The 24,969-nt window shown below is 40.8% G+C and overlaps 1 protein-coding gene across 2 annotated transcripts in view; it reads left to right on the plus strand.

The window, feature by feature from the left end:
- The first annotated feature begins 41 nt into the window (after positions 1–41).
- Positions 42–24,969, plus strand: part of SVOPL (SVOP like) — a 77,301-nt gene continuing 52,373 nt past the window's right edge. Inside the window, exons 1-6 of one of the 2 annotated variants that reach the window (XM_038559438.1) lie at positions 42–1,649; positions 13,668–13,788; positions 13,954–14,045; positions 17,072–17,170; positions 22,208–22,279; positions 24,160–24,284. In XM_038559438.1, coding sequence (XP_038415366.1) covers positions 13,707–13,788; positions 13,954–14,045; positions 17,072–17,170; positions 22,208–22,279; positions 24,160–24,284 — 470 coding nt within the window. In that variant the 5' untranslated portion in view covers positions 42–1,649; positions 13,668–13,706. Of the gene's footprint in view, positions 1,650–13,667; positions 13,789–13,953; positions 14,046–17,071; positions 17,171–22,207; positions 22,280–24,159; positions 24,285–24,969 lie in introns of those variants that run through there. The other variant, XM_038559437.1, reaches the window with a different exon arrangement.

Raw genomic sequence — 24,969 nt, forward strand, 5'->3', positions numbered from 1 at the left:
GAGGATTATGTTTATTTTATTCTTTCATTTCCTGGTTCCTCAGACACCTTTTCTTTTTGCCTGGGGCTAAGCTTCATAGGATTAGGAACTTTCTCATGAATTTTTACTGCAGGTGGGAAAGCAAGGGTAATGTTCTCTGTGTGGACGCGAGGGCGGGCCCAGTGTGGCTGTCTGCATTGTTAAATCCTGTGGAATGAAGTGTGACAACATGACATCATCAGCGTCTGTTTGCTGGATACACATTATGCTGCAGGAACTGGAGAAAAAGATTTTAGGTTTGAGAAAGTTCTGGAAAACAGCTTGCCAGAAAGGAGGCCGCCAGACAGTCTTCCCTGACACTCTCTGGATCTGTTGGCCCTGAACCCATTTCTATCACTCCTGGATTGGCAAAGTCCTAAGAGCCAGGTGTAGAGAAATACATGTGTCATCAACTATTTAGCCTGAGTGACCATTATCCAAGTTAATCACAGTCTTCATGGTAACTATACCAGTAGAATTAAGCATTGTTAACATTGGTACAGCGTTTTACAGTTTACAGGGTACTTTAAAATATATATATATATATTAATTAAAAATTTTTTAAGGTAGACTCTACACTCAACATAGGAATCGTACTCCCGACCACATGATCTAGAGACACATGCTCTTATGACTGCACTAGCCAGACGCCCCACAGGGCACTTTCTACAGAATATCTTGTTCTAAAGATTCCAGAATATCTGACCAAATCCAAACTTACCTTTTGGACAGATCTCTATTTTTTTTAGCCTCCTCCTGCCCCTCCACATGGTGGGATTGACTGGTGCTCACAGAACTGTCATTGCTCACATCCAAGAAAGCTTCCATGCCACCTTCTTTGTCAATGTCATGAATTGTCTAGCACAATTTAAGGCACAATGAATGAGATGCTCAACAAATGTTCAGGGATTAAAGCAAGTGGACCTAAGAATGATCATTGATAGCTCATGTATCCTCAGGTAGGAAGTGGGGTTAGTGATCTCCACCCCTCTGGGTTGTGGAAGGTGAGTGTCAGACACCGGGCATGGACCAGGTGCTCAGCCAGTGACATGGCCTGAAGGGAAGAACGGTCAGAAACAACATGTAAGTGTTTATGTCTGGAGAAGCCAAGTCACTGGGCAGTTAGTTTCTAGATTCTCAGCTCATCACTGCCCTTCTCACTACCTAAAAATATGCTGTGCTTAGACAGGTCACCAGCTTTTTGCCCTTTAATTCTAAGCAGTGATGGCTTTGAGAAAAGATTTGAAAGGGCAAAGCTTCCTTCTACCCCTTGCTTAGACCCCCTCTCTTCCAGGAGTCTCCATGGCCTTCCTAAGAACTGCTAGTTTTCTCTAAGTTTTGGAATCCTCCTTCCATCTCAATGAGAGATGTAATTTCCCCTTTAAAAAGGGATTGGGTAAAGAGCTACAGGAAAGGGGGTGTTACCTGGATGTCACTCACTTGTGCAGGATGCACGATTGCTCTTTAAGAAATTCTGTTCACAGAACTGAGCCAAAAGGGGAGGAGAAGACCTGGGGGCTGGGCTTCTTGATCTGGTTAGTCCAGAAGCCCCTCCAGGGGCCAACAGGGATCTAACTGCTGTGTGAGCAAAAGAACCTGAAACTGGAAAGCTTTCCAAGGAATATACAGAGGTAAGAAACTCTGATAGGCAACATGGATCTAGATTTACTTCTGCTTTGGAGTTGGTGGGAGGTAGGGGTTTGACCAGTTGTACTTGGCTGAAGTCACATGGAGTATGAAAATTTCACTCTTGCTGATGATATTGCAAAACAAATTGCGTCACACACACGCAAGCATGTTTACTTTTAAAAAGCTCTACTGTGGCTCAATTATTTCTGGCTAAAAAATTTAGTATAGGAAAATGCAATAGAATTAAAAGCCCATCAGTGCCTTACAATCTGTTTTAATGAAGCTTGAATGCCATGTGAGCCTTTTGAATTTCAAAGTAGATCCTCAGTTTGTCAGTTCTTACAGATTCTTTGAAGCTTGGTCCCGGGTTACATTCTCATTGTAATTTTTAAGGAACTGATGATGAGAGGTGGGAAACATTCTTCCCCCATGCTATTCCTTCTTTTCTTGAGTTGGTCTTACTGATTATTCATCCACCATCTATCCATCCTCTTCCTAAGAAGAGATTTAGAATGGTTTAGGGAGACAACAGAAGATGCTAACCCAGCTTTTCCAGCATTCCATCTGCAATGTTTCTCATCCCTGTGGAACATTTTGTCCTCTTTTTGTTTCTGTTTTGTTTTTGTTTTTGTTTTTTAAGGTAGTCATTTATTTGAGAGAGATAGTAAATGGGAGAGAGAATCTGAAGCAGACTCCATGCTGAGCACAGAGGCTGACATGGGGCTTAATCCCATGACTGTAAGATCATGACCTGAACCAAAACCAAGAGTTCGATGCTTACCTGATTGAGCCTCCCAGCATGCCTGTCCTCTTTTTAATGAAAACTTTTTCTTTATGAAACTTTTGGCTGAAACTCTAGAAAATACTGAGAATATACTCCCTGCACATTAACTTTGAGTTAATGTTTGAATGTCTTCTTAGTGACTTGGAATGTAAACTCATTCATAATGCACAGATGCGAATGCCCAAATCCTGATATATCTCCTATCAACACCTCTGTGGCCCTCCACCCAACACGTTCCACCAAAAACGTGTCCATTTTGTTGTTGAAGACCCTGTAATGACTTGACAGGGCAGGAATGGGAGCTTTCTCTGCTGCAGGTAATGTATGTATTCGTTTCTTCCATCCCGTGCTGGGCTTAGATCAATGTTACAACTGGGACCACGAACACTGTTTCAGTGGCTGGGTGAGGGCCAGGCTTGCTCCTCTGAGTGGAGTTTGAGTGAGTCACACATCATTGATGCCCCTTTCCTGCACACCCACCCTACCCCAATACCTACTAGGCCATTCCAAACTGGAGTTTGGAAGGTTTTTTCCTTTTCTGTCAGACATACTGATTTTACCATTTAAAGCAATGCAGAACAGGGGCACCTGGGTGGCTCAGTTGGTTAAACGTCTGTCCTGCTCAATCTCAGCTCAAGGGTTGTGAGTTTGAGCCCCATGTTGGACTCCCAAGTGTGGAGCCTACGAAAAAAAAAAAAAAGTAATGTCTTTGGTAAAAGTTATTGATTTTGTTGTGCCTTTCCTAAGTAAGATGAAGTGACTGATTTGGATGGTATCGGTGTAGATACATCCGTTTGGAGAAGTTTTGAGATCTTATGTTTCAACAGTCATGTAACACATGTGATGGCTTCCTAACACCGCTTAAGTCTACCCTTGGAATAAAGTCAATCTACTTCAGAAAATAAGTAGCTTTTTTTTTTTTTTTTTCCACTTTGGAAGTTTTTCATTTGAGCCCAGTATGTTCTAATGTTAGCAGAATATTAGCAGTAAATGCTTTTGGAGAGATACACATTTGATAATCTGAAAATACTTCAAACCTTAACCCTGTGTGTATTTGATTTGTGATTACAGTGAAATTTTAGACATTTATTTGATACCTTTATTCAAAGATGAGAAACAGAACTCCCATGGCTGCTTATTTTGCAATGGGCACTGTGCCATAGTACACAAACATCATCACATTTAATCCTTGTAACAGACTTAAGAAGGAAGCTTATCAGTTAAGAATTACACACAGTTGGCTGGTCTGAGTGAAGTGGTGTGTGCATTGATCACAGCCAACTGCAGATTTCTTTGTTCCTTCTTTCCCACTGCTACTCTTGACTAGCCTAAAAAAAAAAAAAAAAAAAAAAAAAAAAAATTGCTCACAACTTCAAGGACCAGAAACCAGAAAGAAATAACAGCATCTTGAACAGAGAGCTTAATTTTTTCCCAAGTAGATATCTGAAGGTAAGTGGTGTACAGCTGTCGGAGAGGTTCCAGGCTTTTCCTTGCTTATGCCCTGCCAGACTTGGCCCAAAGTTTCCATATTTGCATCATGACCCAAGATGTCTGATGAAGCACCAGCCACTGAACAGTAGAGAGGGGTAGGGGCAAAAGGCCTTCTCAGAAGCCCCCCACCCCAGCCTCCACCTGCCTCTGGGTGGCCACTCTCATCAGTAGGGTACAGAGGAAGATGTTACTGGGAAGGCAGCCAGCTACTTCTCCCACAGACAGTTAGGTATTATTTCTATTTTTATAGAAGGAACTGAAATAGGAGAAATGGATTCCATTCAGTCTCAGTCTCACCATAGCTACTGATTTCCTTCTCCCTCCTTTCATCCCTCCTTGCCATCCCTTTTCCCTTCTTCCCTCAGTCCTTTTTTTTTTTTTTTTAAGATTTTATTTATTTATTTGAGAGAGAGCACAAGTGGGGGGCAGGGAGGGGCAGAAAGAGAGAGAGGAGCAGGCTGTCTGCTGAGCAGGGAGCCTGACAGGGGGCTTGATCCCAGGACCCTGGGATCATGACCTGAGCCAAAGGCAGATGACTGAGCCTAAACCACTGAGCCACCCAGGTGCCCCCCTTTCTTCCTTCTTACGCTTGTTAATTTAGTAGGTATAAAATGATACCTAAGGATTTTTTGTGACTCTAATTTTGTCAGTTATTACAGAAGATAAACAGTTCTCCAGTTTTGCTTACAATTTATATATTTTCTTGTGAATGGCTTGTTCATATAACATGCCCATCAATCTATTTGAATCTAATGTTTTTCTTGTAATTTATGGTTAATATGTATTACCGACATTTGCTGAGTGTCTACACACATACACACATATTTGCGAATGGTTTTCCTTGTTATTTTGATTTTTGAAATTGTGGTACAATATGCATAACATAAAACTTACCATTATACCAATTTTAAAGTGAACAATTAAGTGGCTTTTTTATTTTTTATTTTTATTTTTTTTAATTTTTATTTATTTATGATAGTCACAGAGAGAGAGAGAGAGAGGCAGAGACATAGGCAGAGGGAGAAGCAGGCTCCATGCACCGGGAGCCTGATGTGGGATTCCATCCGGCGTCTCCAGGATCGCGCCCTGGGCCAAAGGCAGGCGCCAAACCGCTGCGCCACCCAGGGATCCCTCAGTGGCTTTTTAAAAAGATTTATATATTTATTTTAGAGAGGGAGAGAGAGCAAGTGCAGGGAGGGGCAGAGGGAGAAGGAGAATCTCTAGCAGACTCCCCGCTGACTGCAGAGCCTGGCTCAAGGATGAATCTTAAGATCCTGGGATCATGACCTGAGCTGAAATAAAGAGTCAGATGCTTGACCAACTGACCCACCCAGGATCTCCTAGTGGCATTTAGTTGTATAAGATACAATGTTGTACAACCATCACTACCATCAGGTGCCAGTCAGTGACTTGATTGTGTCTGGGTTAGGTATTTACCCGATAGGTCATGGCCAGTGATGGAGGGCAGTGGGGGGGCATGCATAGGCCTGTTTAGGATTAGCACCGGTGAGCAACATGTCAACTCTATGTCGGTTCATTTCCCAAAAAGAATGTTTATGTTAAAAGAAGTAGCCTTTCTAAAAAGTCAAACAATGAGATAAGCATAAGGAAGAAAGAATGAGAAGAAACCCTATATTCTCCTTGCCCTTTTCTCCTTTGTTCTCGTGGCTAGTGCTCGCTCATTCTTCAGGATTCCACTTAGAACTGCTTGCAGAGGCCTCCCCAGGTCTCAGGACTCCTTGGAGGAGGCGGCCCTCCCTTGTGTGCCAGAGCATCCACAGCTTAACCCTGGGACCACACTATTCCCTCCTGACTCCCCACCTTTGCTCCCCCATTAGACTGAAGGTCCTTCAGGGTAGGGGCCCTTTCATTATATTCTGTTGTGCTCCACAAATATTCCCTAAAACACAGTTTCAGACATTTCTCCTGAAATCTCCATGAAGGTATGTATTTAAATGAAGTTTTATAAAATGGGATCAGTATATACATATCTATATGTTATGGACACGTCTGCATTATGTATACACCTCTTGGAAAATGCCTTTCAGCACTAAATAACCTTTCGCTAAGAGGTTTTAAGTGGTATTGTTTAGCCACCTCTCTACTGGTAGGCATGGAGGTTGTATCCAATTCTTCTGTTGCTACAACAACTGAGTGGTGGCCTTCCTTGTATGTATCTTTGTCCACCTCTTGACTCTTCCATTCTGATGAATCCTAGGAGTGAAATTGCTTGGTCAATATTCTTTCCTCTCTGCCTAATTGCCTTCTGGAAAAGTTGTAACAACGTACACTCCCAGCGCCAGCTATAATGTGAGTCCCTATTTCCCTTTCACGGAGTGTAATCAACATGATAAAGAAAAATAACAACTATTTTTAATTTTAAGGTAGGTTGAACATAATTTTATTTATCAGCCACTGTATTTTTCTGTGTTCATCATGTTTTGACCCCTGCATTATTCCCTTCCTGACCTGCAGGAGCCTTTGTTAAACATGTATGTTGCAGATAATCTGTTTACATTTATTGAATTTTATAATTTTTATATTGAAGTAATAAGTGCCCATGGCAATAAATCAAAGCGTCTGACCAAGTGAGCCACCCAGGCTCTCCTACTGAGTTTATAACAAACAATCTCCTGACTTGATTTCCCATCTCCAGAGAAATTTCTTTTGTTTTTTTGTTTTTGTTTTTGTTTTTTTTAGATTTTATTTATTTATTTATGAGAGACACACAGAGAGAGAGAGAGAAGAGAGAGGCAGAGACACAGGCAGAGGGAGAAGCAGGCTCCACGCAGGGAGCCTGACATGGGACTCGATCCTGGGTTTCCAGGATCAGGCCCTGGGTCTCCAGGATTAGGCCTCAGGTGGCACTAAACCGCAGAGCTACCCGGGCTGCCCGTCTGGTGATTAAAGTTAAAAAAACATAATTGTATTTTATTTTTTAGTTTATCAATTAAGCAGTATCAATCCATTATTCACTGCTTATACAAAAGATGACCCAGGCCTCTTTGCCATTCTCCTAATATTTTATAAGTATCTTAAAAAAAAACCAACAACAATAGCAAGTGTTTCTCATGTCATTAAAATGTCATTAGATATAATCTTGAATGCTAGATGTATAATCAGTTATATAACCATTTCCTCTTTACACTTAGGCTGTTTCCAATTTGTTGTTAAAATAGACTTGAATAAACTTAAAAAAAATTTTTAAGGCTTCTTTGTATAGAGACCATTTTCCATATTTGAGATAAGTCCTTGGGACAAATTGCTAGAATTGGGGATTACCAGTTCATTTGAAACTAGTTTTTAAATCTTTTGATACCTTGCCAAATTAGCACAAACTATTTGAAATGGTTTTCAGGTGGGGGCTGTAGGGCTCCCCGTATCAGGATCACCCAGAAAGAGTTTTCAAGCCACCCTGTCACTCCGTACTGATGTTGAAATGCTGGGGTCCAGGAGCAAATGGTCAAGAAGGAATTCTTGAGACATTTTTAGTGCAAAAAAAAAAAAGTGGTTTTATTAAAGCTTGGGGTCAGGACCTGTGGGCAGAAAGAGCTGCCCTGGGGTTGTGAGAAGTGACTGGTTATATGCTTTCAAGTTGGGAGGGGGTTAGGGAGAGAGTATGTCTCTAAGGATTTTAGAGGCAAGATTCTCCAGGACCTTGTGGAGCTAGCTGCTGTTTGGATAAGGTCACTTACTGCTGTCTAGTAAAACCTTAGTCATGAGACCCTTCAGATATATTATCAGCAGGCCATATGTTTGGAGGATGATTGCTAACATATTTCCTGGGAGGGTAGAGATAAAGGAAATTTCCAAAGGGATTTTTATATATAAAGAAGACTTATAGGATCCTGGAGGTCAGGCTAATGTCAAGCTAGTTTTTGCCTCTAGCAAAGCATCAACATTGAGGTAGTTGAGTTCCTGGAAGAAGGTCACCCTGCCCATCCTAAGTACTTGTCAATGAGCTGTAAATTATAAGGAAATTTATTTTTTTTATTTTTTACCTTTGTTCTCCACATCACAAACCACCTCTTTCTTGAAGTTGGGAGTCACTGGGAAGGAAGAACTGGGGCTTTGTGGTGTGCTGTGTTTAATAACAGAGTGGAGGGGGATGGTACCTGGATTGTAGCGTTTGCTGATTTCCCTAGTGTTATATTCCCACTACGGCTGGTTTTAAATTACCAACGTGATGTTATTGAATACAGAGGTGGAAAGAGATGTGCACAATCTGCCCTCAAAAGCAGGTGGGAGCTGTCTTCAACATAGCACTGATGCACCGCCACACCTGGCACACATACACCGTCCTGTCTCATATGTGTGTATGTATTTTTTCATTCCCGTTCACCCACATCCCAAGCTCTCATTCCTTTTGCCCTGTAGTTAGTCACTGTAATGGTATTTTTATGTATCTATGTAAATTATAAAACGTACAGTCTTGGTGTATATATTTGCATTTTATGTTAATTCTCAAATTGTTCTTATTCTTTTCCTTGCTTTTATTTTTAGTTGCCCTCTTAGTTGTTTTTGTGATTATAGATAGTATATTGATAACTCTGGTTCTCATGCTGATCCTGCAGGTGGGATGCCTGCCCATCCTGCCATCTTTCCTGACTTCCAGCTCTTATTTATCATGGATTATTTTACTCATTGTTGAGGGTATTAACATTTCCAGTCAGTTCTGAAACCACAATCAGGTCTATGTATTTTATTCAAATGTTGACTCTAAACCTGAAAATGAAGTCTTTTTTAAAATTATTTTTATTTTATTTATTTAAAATATTTTATTTATTTATTCATGAGAGAGAGAGAGAGAGAGAGAGAGAGATATGCAGAGACATAGGCAGAGGGAGAAGCAAGCTCCATGCAGGGAGCCCGACGTGGGACTTGATCCGGGGTCTCCAGGATCACACCCTGGGCCAAAGGTGGTGCTAAACTGCTGAGCCACCTGGGCTGCCCACCCCCCCCTTTTTTTTTAACAACCATATAAATAAATATTGCTCACTTCAGGACCAAGCATTATATGTGAAGATTATATTTGTTTTTTGAAGTCCAACATCATGACCAAAAAGGAATTCTCTTTTCTTTATCCCATTGGTTGCCTAAAACCATGTTACATTTTAGTTTCATTCATGTATAGAAACAAAATAATGTGAATCTCCTCTTCAATCAAGAAAAATATGAAATCATATGAGGCGCCTGCCTGGCGAGCTCAGTTGATAGAGCATGTGACTCTTGATCTCAGGGTTGTAAATTAAAGCCCCACGTTGTAGAGATTATTTAAAACTAAAAACGTAAAAAATATATATGAAATCACAAATGTGAATCTCCCTTTCTGGGATCAGCTTTCATTCAAGAAAGCTGTGAAGTAATTATCTTGGACCTAACACCTTTTGCCAGGCCCTCTGTGATGAATTCTTTTTGCTGATAAGAGAAGGGAGGAATGTAGATTATTTATGACCCGTGGAACTACCTGGTCAGGGTAAAGCATACGAATTAAAACTTGCTCTGCTCAATCGTAAATGGCAGATTTCTTGGGTTTCTTTTCTTGCTGCTTACTATAAAAAGGAGAAGGAGGTTGCTGGAGGTTGTTTTATTATTCTAAAAGTAAGCCTTTGTGGTCATTAAAATTGTAAAAAATGTTTTGATTGCTAGGAGAAGTCATAAAACTTGACTGTAGGAGAGATTAAATGTTGATTGAAGATTGAGCTTATTGTTAAGCATTTTATTTGTAACTGAACTTAAAATGAACTTGGATTTTAAAAATTATTTTCCCACCTAACCAAACAGTTTTATTCTCTAAGACTATAAATGGCCAGAATCACTTTCAGTTGGTAAGTCTGCTGCCATGATTTGTATGACTATTTTTTAGGGGGAAAAAAATTGATGTAATTTGTGTGCAATAGAATTTACCTTTTTAAAGTATATAATTTGGTGAATTTTAGTACAAGGTTGTACAGTCATCACCACTATCTAATTCTCACTGAATAGCCTCATTTTCAAATTTTGATTAAGTTAAATCTGTTACTAGTTCATCTTCATATCTAGAAATATGATGGTTATAGCCAATTTTTTAAAAAAATATTTATTTATTTATTTTAGAGAGAGTGAGAGAGAGTGCAGGGGGAGGGGCAGAGGGAGAGAGAGAGAATCTCCAGCAAGCTCCCCGCTGAGCATGCAGTCCAACATAAGACTCGATCTCACCTACCCTGAGATCATGACCTCAGCCGAAATCAAGTTAGATGCTTAACTTACTGAGCCACTCAGGTGCCCCTGTTATAGCCAATGTGTCTAGAAGTCTTTTTTTATAATCAAAAGAAAGGGATATTTTTTTTTCTGATAACTTCATTAAAAAAGGTTACCAGTTAACACCCTCCAAAGGTGTTTGGACAATGTCTGGAAAGGGAGCAGTAGTTCTAGAACAGTCTGTTATGATTTTCAGGCTCACAGATGGGCTAAGAGGCCAATTATTTTTTACTTTTTCCATTCTGGGAAAATAATAGCTTTTTGTACTTTCATGTTTTCCCATGGGAAAGAGGATTTCATGAACTTCTGAGCATTATTGATCTATCCCTCATCTGGGAATATTTATGTATTTGTGACAGTGTTTTAAGAAAACAAATAATATCAACATTACAGTATAGTTGTTTTGATGTGTATCTTTCGTGTCCCCAACTCAAATAAAAACTCCTTAGGGCAGAGAGCATGTCAGACTTTCCTTCAAAGTCTTCACAGGAGCCCACACAATACAAGATACAGAGCTGACCCTTAGCAAACATTGATGACCTTGACATGCTGCTATAGACTGGTTTGTGGCTATTTCTATATTCTGGTTGAAAAAAAAAAAAGTACCTTTGAGTTCTGATTCTGTCATTTGCTAGTGGCCTGACATTGGAAATGTAATTTTAAAATCTCAGAACTTCACTTTTTGAACTATTTATTTTGAAAAATATTACACCTTTTCAAAAGCTGATAGTAAAATGAATCCCAAATGCACCCATCATCCTCAATAATTTTCAACATATAGCCATTCTTTACTCTTCTTTATGACCATCTACTTATGCACCATATCCCATGCTACCATTATTTCAAAGATTTGAATCTATAAGATTTGAATCATATTTCATGCTGAATTATTTTAAAGATTTGTTTATTTATTGAAAGAGAGGGATTTGGGGGGAGAGGGAGAGAGAGAATCTCGAGCAGACTCCCCATTTAGAGTGGAGCCTAATGAAGGGCTCAATCCGAAGACCCTGAGATCATTACCTCAGCCAAAATCAAGAGTCTGATGCTCAACCAACTGAACCACCCAGGTGCCCTCCCATTAAATTATTTTAAAATGAATCTCAGACATCATATCATTTCATCTCTATTTTATTTATTTTTTTAAAGATTTATTTATTTATGATAGAGAGGCAGAGACACAGGAAGAGGGAGAAGCAGGCTCCATGCCAGAAGCCCGATGCGGGACTTGATCCTGGGACTCAATCCTGGGACTCCAGGATCGCGCCCTGGGCCAAAGGCAGGCACTAAACCGCTGAGCAACCCAGGGATCCCCTTCATTTCATCTCTCTTTTAGTGTGTATCTCTACTATATAAGAATTCTTTTTTTCTGCTGTAGCCATAATATCATCATCATACCTAATGATGGCGTCAAAGATTCCTTAATATCATCAAACTTCTGCACTCACTTCCCTAATCTTACTCTCATCTCTTTTTCATCTCATTCTCTTAGATGTTGTTTTACAGTTGGTCTATTTGAATGAGGATCCAAATAAGAACAAATCATTTATTTGATTTGTTCTTTTCCTTTGTAAGTTTCCCTTTTGTCCTTTCATCATGCCATTTATTCATTGAAGAAGGTGGGTCATTTATCTTATCCAACTCCCTCATTCTGGATATTTTTTCTGATTGCAGCTACATGGTGTAGTATAATGAGTTTCTTTTTCATCTCCTGTATGAATTGGCAGAGATAGAGGCTTGATCAGATTCTGGTTTAACCTCTTCTTAAGAGAATACATCATAAGTAATGCTGTATACTTCACTCTTATTGTGGCTCATTGGGACCACATGATATCTGATTGTCTTTCTTTCAGTGACATTAAGATCTGACAGTGGCTACAGGGTAACCAGTCTTATCCATCTCTTACCCATCTCTTCATCAGCTTTTCACCTATTAGTTCAGCAGCCATTGGTAATCGTTACCTAGATCCATTATTTCACTGAGTTGTAAAATCATAATAATTTAATTCCATCCATCCTTTTTTTTCCTGCAGGTTTTAGCTGAAATTCAAAAAAAGTTTTCTTTCACTGTTTGGTTATCCTGAAGTTCAAAGAATTTGTACAAGAAAGACATTTACTAGTTTTCAGAGTAATGAGTTGGTTTCTTAGTATTCTCCAAAGGTGATCAGTGAGATTTTCATTTCAGCGTTGCTATGAACGATGGATTCTGATATCTTTGATGTGTTTCGATTCTTTGCAGTCATTATTCTTCTTGATGTTTAAATTGTCCCATCTTTGGCTGATGGGAGCCTTTTCAAGTTGAATCTTGTAATCTTTTGTCACAACCCCAGGAGTGTTTGATATCTTCCATGCTATCTGGTATGACAAGATGTTCCAGGCTCAATTTACACATTTCCTGTCCCAGATCCAGAATTAGCCATTTATCTAAGGCGCCAGGGTTTCTTTTAATGGGAAATAGGAAAGAAAACAATCTGGGCTCTAGCAGTGCTCATTAGTCATTTTTTCCAGGCTCTTCCAGTGGATAATATTAGGATATATGTATGTAATACATAGTGAATTCATATGAATATTTCCAATTCAAAGTTACAATTATAAGATTTTTATATAACTTCTTTGATTTTTGTATCTTTTTTCCTTTAAACCAAAAATCTTGGTTCCTAATCATATTAATATAATTACTACTTGCTTTAACCTACAATATGTACTAGTATCAAAATGAGGATACTAATATTAATACTAACAATCTCATCACAGAACAGGTTATGATTTATCCTGTGAGGAATGTGAAGTTAAATGACCATGCCTTCAAATATTTTTTTAAGTTATTTATGTACGTATGTATGTATGTATGTATGTATGTATTTAAGATTGAGAGAGAGAGAGAGAGACAGGCAGAGGGAGAAGCAGGCTCCATGCTGGAAGCCCAACACGGGACTCGATCCCAGGTCTCCAGGATCACACCCTGCGCTGAAGGTGGTGCTAAACCACCGGAGCTGCTCTCCATGTCTTCAAGTCTTTTGGAAAAAACTTGACTAAGTTGATACTCAACTTTGTTTTTATTTTTCTTTTGATTTCTAGAGTTAAGAATCCTTCCTTGGGCTAAATACATGAAGGGGGATGGAGCCAATAAAAAGAAGTGCTCCTGGGTTTCTGTCAGAATGAAATGAAATGTTACATAGAAAGCACACAATAAACCACAAGAGCTACGGGAATGTAAAGTACAGGTTACTATGATTTTTTCTCTGTAGCAAAGGCCATCTTCACTCCCAGGTAGAGGATGCTATTGGCCAAATTGTCCATAGCTCACCTGGGCCCTGACTCAGGGTCAATTACTAGCCACTGGGGCCCAATCATCTCAATTGGCCATTTGACTTCTCCATGTCTCAGATTCCTTATATGTAAGATGAGGCTGAATTAGAATACCCACCTCATAGATTTTCTGTGAAGATCAAAGGAAAATGTGCACCCTATTATATATTTTTCTTCTTCCCTCTCCCACTTTGATCAGGGAAGCCAAGCTGTGTGGGGAACTGGGACCATTTAGAAGATGGCAACCAAGCAGACAGAGTCGGTCACCATCATTAGCCTCCGGAAGCTGAGCCTAGAGACCCGAGAGCCACCACCAAAAGGTAAGATGATCATGGAAGTCTCAGACCCCCCAAGGTGCTGCTTAATTCCCCCTTGTAGTTACTAGTTTTTATAATTGGTTTCCCAACATCTTCTTCCTCATTATTAGTGGGCAATCATCAGCTTCCCACAGAGATCATTCCTTTCATTCTGCCCTTCCTTGTTAGAGTCAAAGACATTCACTGTGGAAGATGCTGTGGAGACCATTGGATTTGGACGTTTCCACATTGCCCTGTTTCTGATCATGGGCAGCACTGGGGTGAGTGCTCCTTGGAGATCATTTGGCTCTTCTTTTTTATTTATTTATTTATTATTTATTATTTATTTATTTATTTATTTATTTATTTTTTCATTTGGCTCTTCAAAGCTAATTCATTATTGGACACAAAGAATCTTCCACTGACCTCTAACTCTGGGATGTCCATTCAGGGAGGAGAGTGAAAGAGAGCAGGAACTCCATGAGATGTCTAATTAAAAAATAATTTTCATCTACTTTGGCATGTTTGGTTATGAGCAAATAAATATTTAACTAGTATCACTCTAAGCAAAATTAGACATATGGTCCTCAAATTTTTGTGCATAAGAATCACAAGGGGAGAGGATCCCTGGATGGCTCAACGGTTTAGCACATGCCTTGGCCCAGGGTGTGGCCCTGGAGTCCCGGGATCGAGTCCCACACTGGGCTCCTGCATGGAGCCTGCTTCTTTCTCTGCCTATGTCTCTCTCTCTCTCTCTCTCTCTCATGAATAAATAAATAAATAACATTAAAAAAAAAGAATCACAAGGGGATACCTGTCATCATTACATATTTCCAGAACCTTTAGGAGGCTCTGATAAAGGTGTGCTATTTGCCATCAGCTATTTTGAGAAAAGAAGAGTGACAGCTCAGCTCCATGGCTTTGACCAGTAGTGGGGATGTCCTAAGAAACTACTATTGCTTCCTCCTTTTGTTATAGGTGCGGTGAGAATATGTTAGGAATATGATAGCGATAAGGAGACAGAATGGAAAATCTGACATGACAATGGTTTAAAGGAGAAGTTAAAGATAGCCAAGAGGAGAGTAAATAATAGAGAGCCCTGACCCTCACCCTCAGCAAAATGGTATGAGAAAAAGAGTGATGTGAGCTGGAGGTAGCACTCAGCAAGTTCTGCTGCAGGACTTCAAAGCCTTGTGTTCTCAGGAGGCAGTCCGGTAAAGGAGAGAAAGGCAAGACATGCCCTGGCCCTACTTTTATAATAACCAACAATACAATTTAGAATATTTCTTCATTTATAAAGTAATATCTCACCCAGACTCCAAAATGGTCAGATTCCATATTTCAAGGGACAAGTGGGTGTGATTGGGGAGGATTTTATCATAACTCTTTTCTACTTCAACCAGAACATCTCTACTTCTGTTTAACATATTTGGTTCCCAATGTGGTTTCATTACATGGTCTCCTTGGTTTAAACACTGTTAAACTTTCTGCATCTTTTGCCTTCAGATATGTTGTGTACCCTGTCTTTTCTTCACCAATAGCCCCCCGGCAAGTGAAAAGAATACATATAATTTTTTTTTACCTTCCTAAATAAACCAAACCGTCTATACAAAGGGAGTACATCTTTATTAGTTATTATCTGTACTAGAAAGATGGGGTTATTGTACCCCCTTCCCAAAGGATAGGTATCACCTCTATATAGGTAACCCCTGATGTCTATATCCCAATCCACATCCATGGAGATTGTATGTCTATTGCATATTTACACTTGATGTGGTTGCAAAATAGCTTCTGGTGTTCTTTAAGTGTTTTATAAGCTGCTTCATTCCATTCTTCCCAACCCATCAGTAGGAAGGGCTGTTTACCAGGCCTCCTCCTCCGTGTCATGAGCGTGTAAACACACACACACACACACACACACACACACACACACACAACTGTTTAATTGGATGTGGTAACCAAATCTCTCTCCTAGTTTTAGTGTGGGCTACTTTGGATGGATCTTCTCATCAGAATAGGTGTGTTGATAGTGATGGGAATGGTTCCTCCTGGCCGTGGTCTGTTAAGGTTCTTGGTCAGAAGCAGTCAGAACAATAGTTGGATTTCAGGGCCTAGTGTGACCAGGGTGTATGTAATAACATCACAGCAGCAGGGCAGCCTCAGTTTGTGACCAAGCATTCTGAATCCTGGTGTTCTCTTAGGTCTACTAAGATCTTATATGGTGCTGCTCTCTGTATCCCTCTCGCCTAAGGCTATTCTATCAGGGTGGGGCAGAGTCGTATCCCTTATTGGTTTATTTTCTCCTAACACCACTTAGAGGAGTAGAGTCCTGATTAATATTGACCCGACTCTCTATATTACTGAGAGAGATAAGTTTAATAAATCAAACATCCTTCTGAGGTTGTCATGCCATCTCTTATTCATTATACTTTTGGGACTAAAACATACCAGCTATCTGAACTCTAAACATAACTAAAGTACTTTCCAAGAAGAAAGAAGCCTTTATGGTACCTTTCTAATTCCCATATAGTGCTAACACCACTATATTTTTTTCATCCCAGACCTTCAAGTTATATGTACGCAAATAGCACCATAATACATATAATCCACACAAATATCAATTCTTTACTAGCATTTACTTCTTCCTTTCCCTAGGAGATAAACTCACCTTATAAATTACAAGATATAGATGAGGATGGTATTCAAATTTCCTATTGAAAGAAATATTTAGTAGCACAGCTTACGATAGATTTGTCAAACAGACATTCTTTCTCTGTGATGAACTTGTTGTGTACTTGCTGCTTTACTTTCTTTTAGTTTTTGTGAAATACACCTTCCAACTCAGCTTCTTGAGATCAGAGACTATTTTACAAATCCATTTGCCAGGGCTATGCCCTGAGACCTTCACAATGCTGAGTATGAAGCAACAGAGCTAGGTTGATGTGGATGCTGGTGGTTAGCTAGGTCATGCAATACCCAAGTGACCCACCCCCTATTCCCCCCCACACAACACCCTCATAGTGTTGCTGTTCAAAAGCATGGATCAGCAACATCACAAATAAATATATGTCATAAATCTGTGGGAACCCTCTCAAATTGTTTGAAACATAAATATTACATCCATGAAAGCCACAGATCTACTATACTTCTTTATCTTGACACTAGCAGTATCAAGTGGATACACTATACATGCTCCCTAAGGAGGGGAAGGAGGAAGTTAGGATGGGAAGGATGAGGAATAGGCACACGTGGGAAGAATTGATGAGAAGCCAGCACTGAAATGTGGTGTTTTCTCTCCTTTCTTAAGGTTGTTGAGGCCATGGAGATCATGTTAATAGCAGTCGTGTCTCCTGTCATCCGCTGTGAATGGCAGTTGGAGAATTGGCAGGTGGCATTAGTGACCACGGTGAGTGCCTGCTTCTGGTGCTTTGAATGAACCAACTGAGAATCCAGGGCTTCTGCTCCCTTCCCTCATGCCATAGGGCTAAGAGACAAAGGCTACCTCAGTGCTGGCTGTGTTGGCTTCCAAAGCTCATAAGTTTGCAGGCCCAAACTACCACTTGGGGTCTTTCTCTCTTTTTTCTCTTTTCCTATAGGGATCACAATTTTGAGCTGCTTATTTTCTAGCTCCTAGCAAGAGGTTAGAAGAGATCAATGCAAATCAGAGAGTAGCTCTTAAGTCATGGATTAATTATGATTTGAGTTAGACTAAAATTAGTTGGACCATAGTGACTTACACAATCACCAAATCATGCTCACAGGCTTGTGTTATGCATTCAACTTTTCTCAAAGATCGTTATGAATAGCCTTATGAATTGTGCATTAAGTTTTGCTGCAGAGTGGAATTAAGCATATTACACATGATCATTTTTTATTAAGTACTAAACTAATGAATTGCCAGCAGGCTGTGCACACATGTGTGTTGGAGGGAGTACAAGCAGTTCCATGTTGCTTGCATAGAAAGTCGGGAACAGGGAGCAATGGGAGACAAGCTTGCAGAGACAGGTGGGGATCAGAAACATCTTGGAGTCTGTGCATAGACTCCATTCTGGAGACCACTGTAAGCCCCTGCACCCCAACTCTGGTTGACAGGTGCAAGCTGTCCAAGCAAAGTATAGTTGGTAGAGATCTATATGACAGTTTTTCAAATTAGTCTTTTATATAACAAAGACCAGTTTCACCTAAACACATCATTGACTTCATAGTCATTACATGTTTCTCATTAAATGGCTATTAAAGTATACTTCCTATCATGCAGAGCTCTGGTAAATCTTTTTTTTAAATCTTAAAAGAGGCTCTTCATGCCTAAAAATGTTGGAGACTACACTGTGGATGATAGGGAGCCATTAAGGGGTTTTAAGGAGGGGCATGGTCAGCTTTCCAAGAACCCTGAGGAGATAAGGTTGGAACGTAGATAGGTTAGCAGTGGTCAAGTGGCAGAGTATGTGGCGGGGAGGAACTGTGTTCTGGAAGTATCTCAGAGGTCACATCGGCCAAGGAGGCAAAAGAAACATAAGGTGAAGAGTGGAGAATTGATTTACTTGGGTATTGGAGTGGTTTTCATGAAGACAGGACTTAATAGAGAGAAATACGATGAGCCAGGTGCCAACATCCTCACCGAGAGGGGAGTGGCAGGCGACAGGAAGGCAGAGATGGGTAGAGGATGCAGAGTCAGTTGGCGGAGGCTTGGAAGAGAGTAAGGCTTTCTAAGAGAGTGAGAGTCATGTTCTGAAAGTGGCTGTGGAGAATGCCAGAAGTTTTCTCCAGCCCCCTAGCTTTCTGGGGGTTATGGGCAGAGGGGAAGGGGTGTCCCCACCTCTCACTCACTGCCTTAACCAAACAAATTGGGAATTCTCATCTGTGTTGGGAACCAGGAGCCTCCTCACATAAGGAAATGACCTGATCTGATTTCTCCTCTCAGAGAACGTATATTACCCACCCAATTGTGTTTCTCCCTGTGTTGTGGGGGCCAGGAAATGTAAAGTCTGATTTTGTACTCAATCCCAGCAGCGAATGTTACAAATCCTTTTTTTTTTTTTTTTTTTTTAATTTTTTATTTATTTATGATAGTCACACACAGAGAGAGAGAGAGAGGCAGAGACATAGGCAGAAGGAGAAGCAGGCTCCATGCACCGGGAGCCCGATGTGGGATTCGATCCCGGGTCTCCAGGATCGCGCCCTGGGCCAAAGGCAGGCGCCAAACCGCTGCGCCACCCAGGGATCCCGAATGTTACAAATCCGATTACTTTTTTACATCCATTTCTCTCTTTAAAATTCCCTTATTAATTTTGTTATATTTGTTCTTTTTTTTTTTTTTTTTTGACACTTTTAGAAGAGGGAAAGGGTATGAATAAAAATAGCTGATGATGTTACCTGGGCTTATAATTAAGTGACTCAGCCATTTTTCATTTCTTCTCCCTATAAAATGTAGTTGCAGTTTGGAAAGCATTCCCTGTCAATCCTGTACCTTGCGAGTGACTGTCACAAGGTCCCGTATAATTATAACTGTGCCACACCCCAGCTGGCTTCATTCCTGAGCACGTGGCAACATCCAGATGTGGTGTTTGCATCTGTCACTCCCACAAAACTATATTACATGGTACACTTTCTATATTTGCAGCTGACCTTTCTGTGGTTGCATTTACGTTGTTCGTGGTGGTAAATAAGGAGGTTCCCTATTGTGAGCTGTGACATGACTTCCTTGTTAGGCAGGTCCCTGCTCAGGAGACTTTGCTCTGGGGAATTCAAGTCACTCCAGAAGTGTCCGTTTCTTGCTCTGAGTCCCTGGCTTGGCTGCTGTCCTTTAGTGTCTGTCATCCTGGTTGAGTCCCATCCAGCTTTGGCAGCTGTGCCTTGGGTTCACTGACCACACACACCCTTGCTAACAGGAGGGGCCCAGACTGGTCAGCCAAGAGGTCTTTTTCTGACCATCTCCCAGATTCCCCATTCCCAACCCCAGCGCCACCTGCCACCTTCCGGATAACCTGGCCTGGGCGGTTAGTTGTTGATGGTGTAACCTTGGGAACTGCAGATGAATTATAATCCCTCATGTTTTGTGACTAAGAGCTGGGGCTAAAGAAACAAAACTTCATGTGCTGCATAAAACAGAAATAGAAGAGTAATTTTTGTGCTAAAAATAAGTACCTGCAGAAAAAACAGACCCTCCAAAGGAAGTGGAGAGAGGGGGGAGAGAAAGAGAGAGAGAGAGAGATTGATTGATTATTTCTTCTTGCCTCAGTGCAATTTCCCAAACAGGATTAGCATTGGCAAGCTTTGGGGTTCACATAGCCATCGAGTCAAGGTTTGTGCTGCAGGACAGGCTTAGTAATAAACAACTCAGCCTTAGAAAAGTCATGTCTAAAAAAAAAAAAAAGAAAGAAAGAAAAGTCATGTCTTTGCACTGAATGGAAAGAGAATAAGAAAGAAAAAAATCTGCCACTGATGGGAGAAGAACAGAGTAACCTTTAAATTTGATCTTATTTGACTCTTTGCTTCACCTCTATTAATCATTTAATTTAAACTTAATCCAGGTACAATTAAGTCTATTAACCCAACATAGCATCTCAATAAATGAAAGTATTTTAAATCCAAAGAGCCACTTTACTCTCTGCCCTGTAGTCTGTGATTGCTTCCTTTTATTTAAGTCTACTCAAAGAGAAAAAAAATTAGTTTACTTCTTCCTTCTTGGAGGGAGTTTGATAATTCCATAAGAGAAACTGCTTAATTTCAGGGACACCCAAATTTTGAGACTCACCAACTGATATGATTTTTCCAAATTGAGCGGCTGGCTGACATAGGATTGGCATTAAAAAATATATATATAGGGATCCCTGGGTGGCGCAGCGGTTTGGTGCCTGCCTTTGGCCCAGGGCGCGATCCTGGAGACCCAGGATCGAATCCCACGTCAGGCTCCCGGTGCATGGAGCCTGCTTCTCCCTCTGCCTGTGTCTCTGCCTCTCTCTCTCTCTCTCTCTCTGTGACTATCATAAATAAAAAATTAAAAAAATATATATATACATATGATAATTAAGGCCATTAGAAGACGAGAAAGAGGTAAGAAATCTTGCAACCGACTACTATCATCTTTCAAAAAAAGAAAAGAGTACATTTATATCAACAATCAGAAAGAAAATGATTCCAGAATAAAAAGAGCCCTTAATATTTAATGAATTTAGATTTATTCAATATGTATCACATTGACCTTATTTTTACTGTTTTTCTGAGGACTGATCAGATTTCATGATAGGGCAGCAGCTATCCCAAGACTGGCATTTAGAAAGCACTGGCTTCTCCACCCCCCCATCGCTCCCCCCGCCCCCACCGCCCCCTTCTATCCTGGAAAGCACAGTGCACAGAGGAAAAGCATGGCTTTGTTGTTTGAGAATAGATATGATTTTTTTTTTAATTTTATTTATTTATGATAGTCACATAGAGAGAGAGAGAGAGGCAGAGACACAGGCAGAGGGAGAAGCAGGCTCCATGCACCGGGAGCCCGATGTGGGATTCGATCCCGGGTCTCCAGGATCGCGCCCTGGGCCAAAGGCAGGCGCCAAACCGCTGCGCCACCCAGGGATCCCATGATTTTTTTTTTTAATAGTTCCCTATGGAAGAAATGTGTTTGAGTCTTCCTTATGAAGAATAAGGAAGGGAAAAAAAGAGAAAGCAAGCAGGCAGCAGAAACAGTTCTCTTCTTGAAAAAGTCTTAGAAATGCAAGCTAACACCCTTCCTTTGATTACCCTAGAGTCACTCATTCAGAGATCTTACTAGAAAGGAAAAAGCAAGTGAAGCTCCAAACCACTTGAAAGAAGAAAAATAAGTAGCCTAAAGGCATAGACATCAGATCACAGCTTAGACTGAGTTAAAATGCTGGTATCATATCCAGGTTCTTGGATTTTATCACAAGCCATCGTGAGAACAAGTATGGAAAAGAAACAGGTTTATATTAGTTCTGAAGCGGGTTTCTGTATGAATGATTGGTTTTGGTGTTTATTTAAAGCTTATGTTTACCTGTAAAAACATAAAGGAGAATTGCTTCTGGAAGTCTCTACTTGTGCGGGGAATAAGGCAGGTCATGAATGAATAGAGTTTTTTTTTTTTTTCTTTTAATTCTAAAAATGGAAATGCCCAATTAAATGAGTAGAATGAGGCCAGTACCATTATCTTGGATCGGAGGGAAAGCAAGTCCTTATTCCTCCGACCCCGGTTTCTACCGGGGGCAGGGTCTTCAGGTGTGGGGTGAGCCAGTGGGAAGCCTCAGCCTCTGAAGCCCTGAACATGTTAACCAGAGACAGAGGAGCTTTGTGAAAACCCATTTTTCAACCCCTACCCTTGCACATTTCCAGTCGACTTTTCATTATGATGAATGAATGGGAGATGCAGTAAATTAGCAGATTATAGAAAGCCTGCCTACAGGTTGATCTTTTTTTTTTTCTCCACTTCCAGATGGTGTTTTTTGGCTACATGGTATTCAGCATCCTCTTTGGCCTCCTGGCTGACAGATACGGACGCTGGAAGGTAGGTTGGCCTTAAAGAATGATTTGGAATATTCTTTTGTGTTTTCTTTTGTGATGATGTCACCATTGCTTCTCTTTCTCCATCAATAACCAAGAGAGAATGTGCGGAAATGTCCCTCTCTGACACCGCGTGTCCGAATTCCAGACTGCTCTCTTTGCTTTCTCATCTTTTTCTTAAACACCTGTCCTTACACCTGGTCCCCGCCATCCAGGAATGGAACTGATGGATGCGCACAGTTAGAAGGTATTAGAATACAGAGATTGACACATAGAAACATAAGCAGCTTCATGTTAGTTAGGTTGGGCATAGCTTTGAAACTAAGCCACCAGCTCAAGGTCATAACCTACTAAGATTAAGCAGTAAGAGAGGAACCTATGTCCTCTGAAAAGAAGCCTAGGTCTGTCTTTTGCTTCCTTGTCTAGTATCTGGTAGGGAAGGCATCTCTGGTCATAAGCACGAGGGGGGAGAAGCCCCAAAGGAAAATAGAGAACTGGCTGTACGTTTTGAGGTACACAGAGTAAATATCATAGGCATTCATAAGTTGATCTGAAAACACAAGTATCTCAAAAAAATGTAAAAAGCACAAGAAGACATTTTACAAAAAAATAGAAATGGTCAACAAATCTTGAAAGATATTCAATCATGGGAGTTATCCAAAGGAAAAATATTAGAAGATATGATTTTTTTGGTATTAAATCCATAAAGAAAGCTGCAAGTGTACAGACACCTTCACATACCATTAGTATAGTTTTCTGACCATCAGTTGGGCAGTGTGAATTACCCAATCTCCTAGTCTAGAAATCTAGCCTGTTTCAGTCATCTGAGAACCACAGAGATTTATGTACATAGTCACAGCTAACTGGGACAGTGAGAAAATCTGTTTTCAACCATAGAGGAATCCACATTATATTATGTGGATTATCCTACATCTTTCCATTGGAATATTTTGCAGACATTAAAAATATGTTTTCCTATGAGAGACTCCTAACTCTGGGAAACGAACTAGGGGTGGTGGAAGGGGAGGTGGGCGGGGGGTGGGGGTGACTGGGTGACGGGCACTGAGGGGGGCACTTGATGGGGTGAGCACTGGGTATTATTCTATATGTTGGCAAATTGAACACCAATAAAAAATAAATTTATAAAAAAATATGTTTTCCCTTTCAAGCAGGGAAAGTAGGATAAAACCACATTAACAAGTATTTTCTTTGGGTTGGGAAGTCAAGCAAGATTTAAACATTTTTGTTTTTCTCTTTTTCTTCCATTTTTCTCTACTGTAAATTTGTGTTATTCTTATAATTAGAGAAAAAGCAAATACTTAAATTTTCTCCTCGTCCCCATTCCAACACAATGTTTCACTGTGCTCCTAACGAGGGCAGGTTTTGGCATCCTGATTTACAAGTTTCGGCTCCTGTCACCTGATAGGGTGGATGCAATTGGGCAGTTTTGAAGAATGGTTTGAATTTGGAATGTCTGGGCTTTCAGGCAATACAGTGACATGCATCATGTTATTTGACAAGTGTGAGAGATTGGTGAGCTCTCTGTAAAATTAGCACCTCGGAGAAGCAAATATCTGGATGGAAAATAAAAATCACCCTCAGAAGTTAAATTTTCTCAGGGCACCTGGGTGGCTCAGCAGTTGAGTGTCTGCCTTTGGCTCAGGGTGTGATCCTGGGGTCCTGGGATCGAGTCCCACATCCAGCTCCCTACAGGAAGCCTGCTTCTCCCTCTGCCTGTGTCTTTGCCTCTCTCTCTCTGTCTCTCATGAATAAATTAAAATCTTAAAGAAAAAAAAAGAAGTTAAATTTTCTCTCATTAATTTCTCTCATTAGTTTCTTCCGTTGAGGCAGATCCCATTAACAGGTCTCTTTTTGTTGCTTCAGATTTTGCTCATCTCATTCCTGTGGGGAGCCTACTTCTCCTTGCTGACCTCTTTCTCTCCCTCCTACATCTGGTTTGTCTTCCTGAGGACAATGGTGGGCTGTGGTGTGTCTGGCCATGCACAAGGGTAAGGACTCTACCTAGAGGATGCTTGAGAGAGCGAGAGAGAGAGAGATGTGTACACCCCCAGATACACTGTCGTTTATGGGCCAACGGCATCAGTAAGTTGTAAATGTATAAGCCTTCACTTGTGCTAATTATTTTTTAGCTTTTTTATTTTTAAAATTTTTTCTTGAAGTGCTGGCTGCTTATTCCATGGGGGGCTATTTGCTCATCAAAATGATGTTTGACGGTGAGGCTAGCAGAGGACACTGATTGATCATGTGCCAGCGTCTCTGTCCCTAAGGCCAATCTTGATTTTGTTTGACTAAATGGTACGCCAAAGGGCCATATGAGGTAGGTGCCGCAATCTATTCATTTCTTGAGAACTTGTTGGGAGAGTTTAGTTTGATCAGAAGCAATCATTTTAAAGTACCATTGCCCCATGACTGAAGATGGTGTCTAAGTGCATTTGCAAATCAGGGGGAGACCCTGGAAAGAGAGGGTGGCTGCTGGCCCCTCTCTGTCCTGGGGTGAGTGTGCAGCGACTCTCCTGCCTGGGGGTGGGGTGGGGTGGGGGGTGCTGGGGGTGGGAGGATGGGGATGGGGGTGGAGTGGGGGTAGGGGGGTGAGGGTGGAGTGGGGGGTGGGGGTGGGGTGATGGGGGTGGGGGTGGGGTGGGAGTAGGGGGTGGGAGTGAGGATGGGGGTAGG

This window comes from Canis lupus, chromosome 16 (assembly GCF_011100685.1).
Source record: "Canis lupus familiaris isolate Mischka breed German Shepherd chromosome 16, alternate assembly UU_Cfam_GSD_1.0, whole genome shotgun sequence".
Lineage (NCBI taxonomy): Eukaryota > Metazoa > Chordata > Mammalia > Carnivora > Canidae > Canis > Canis lupus.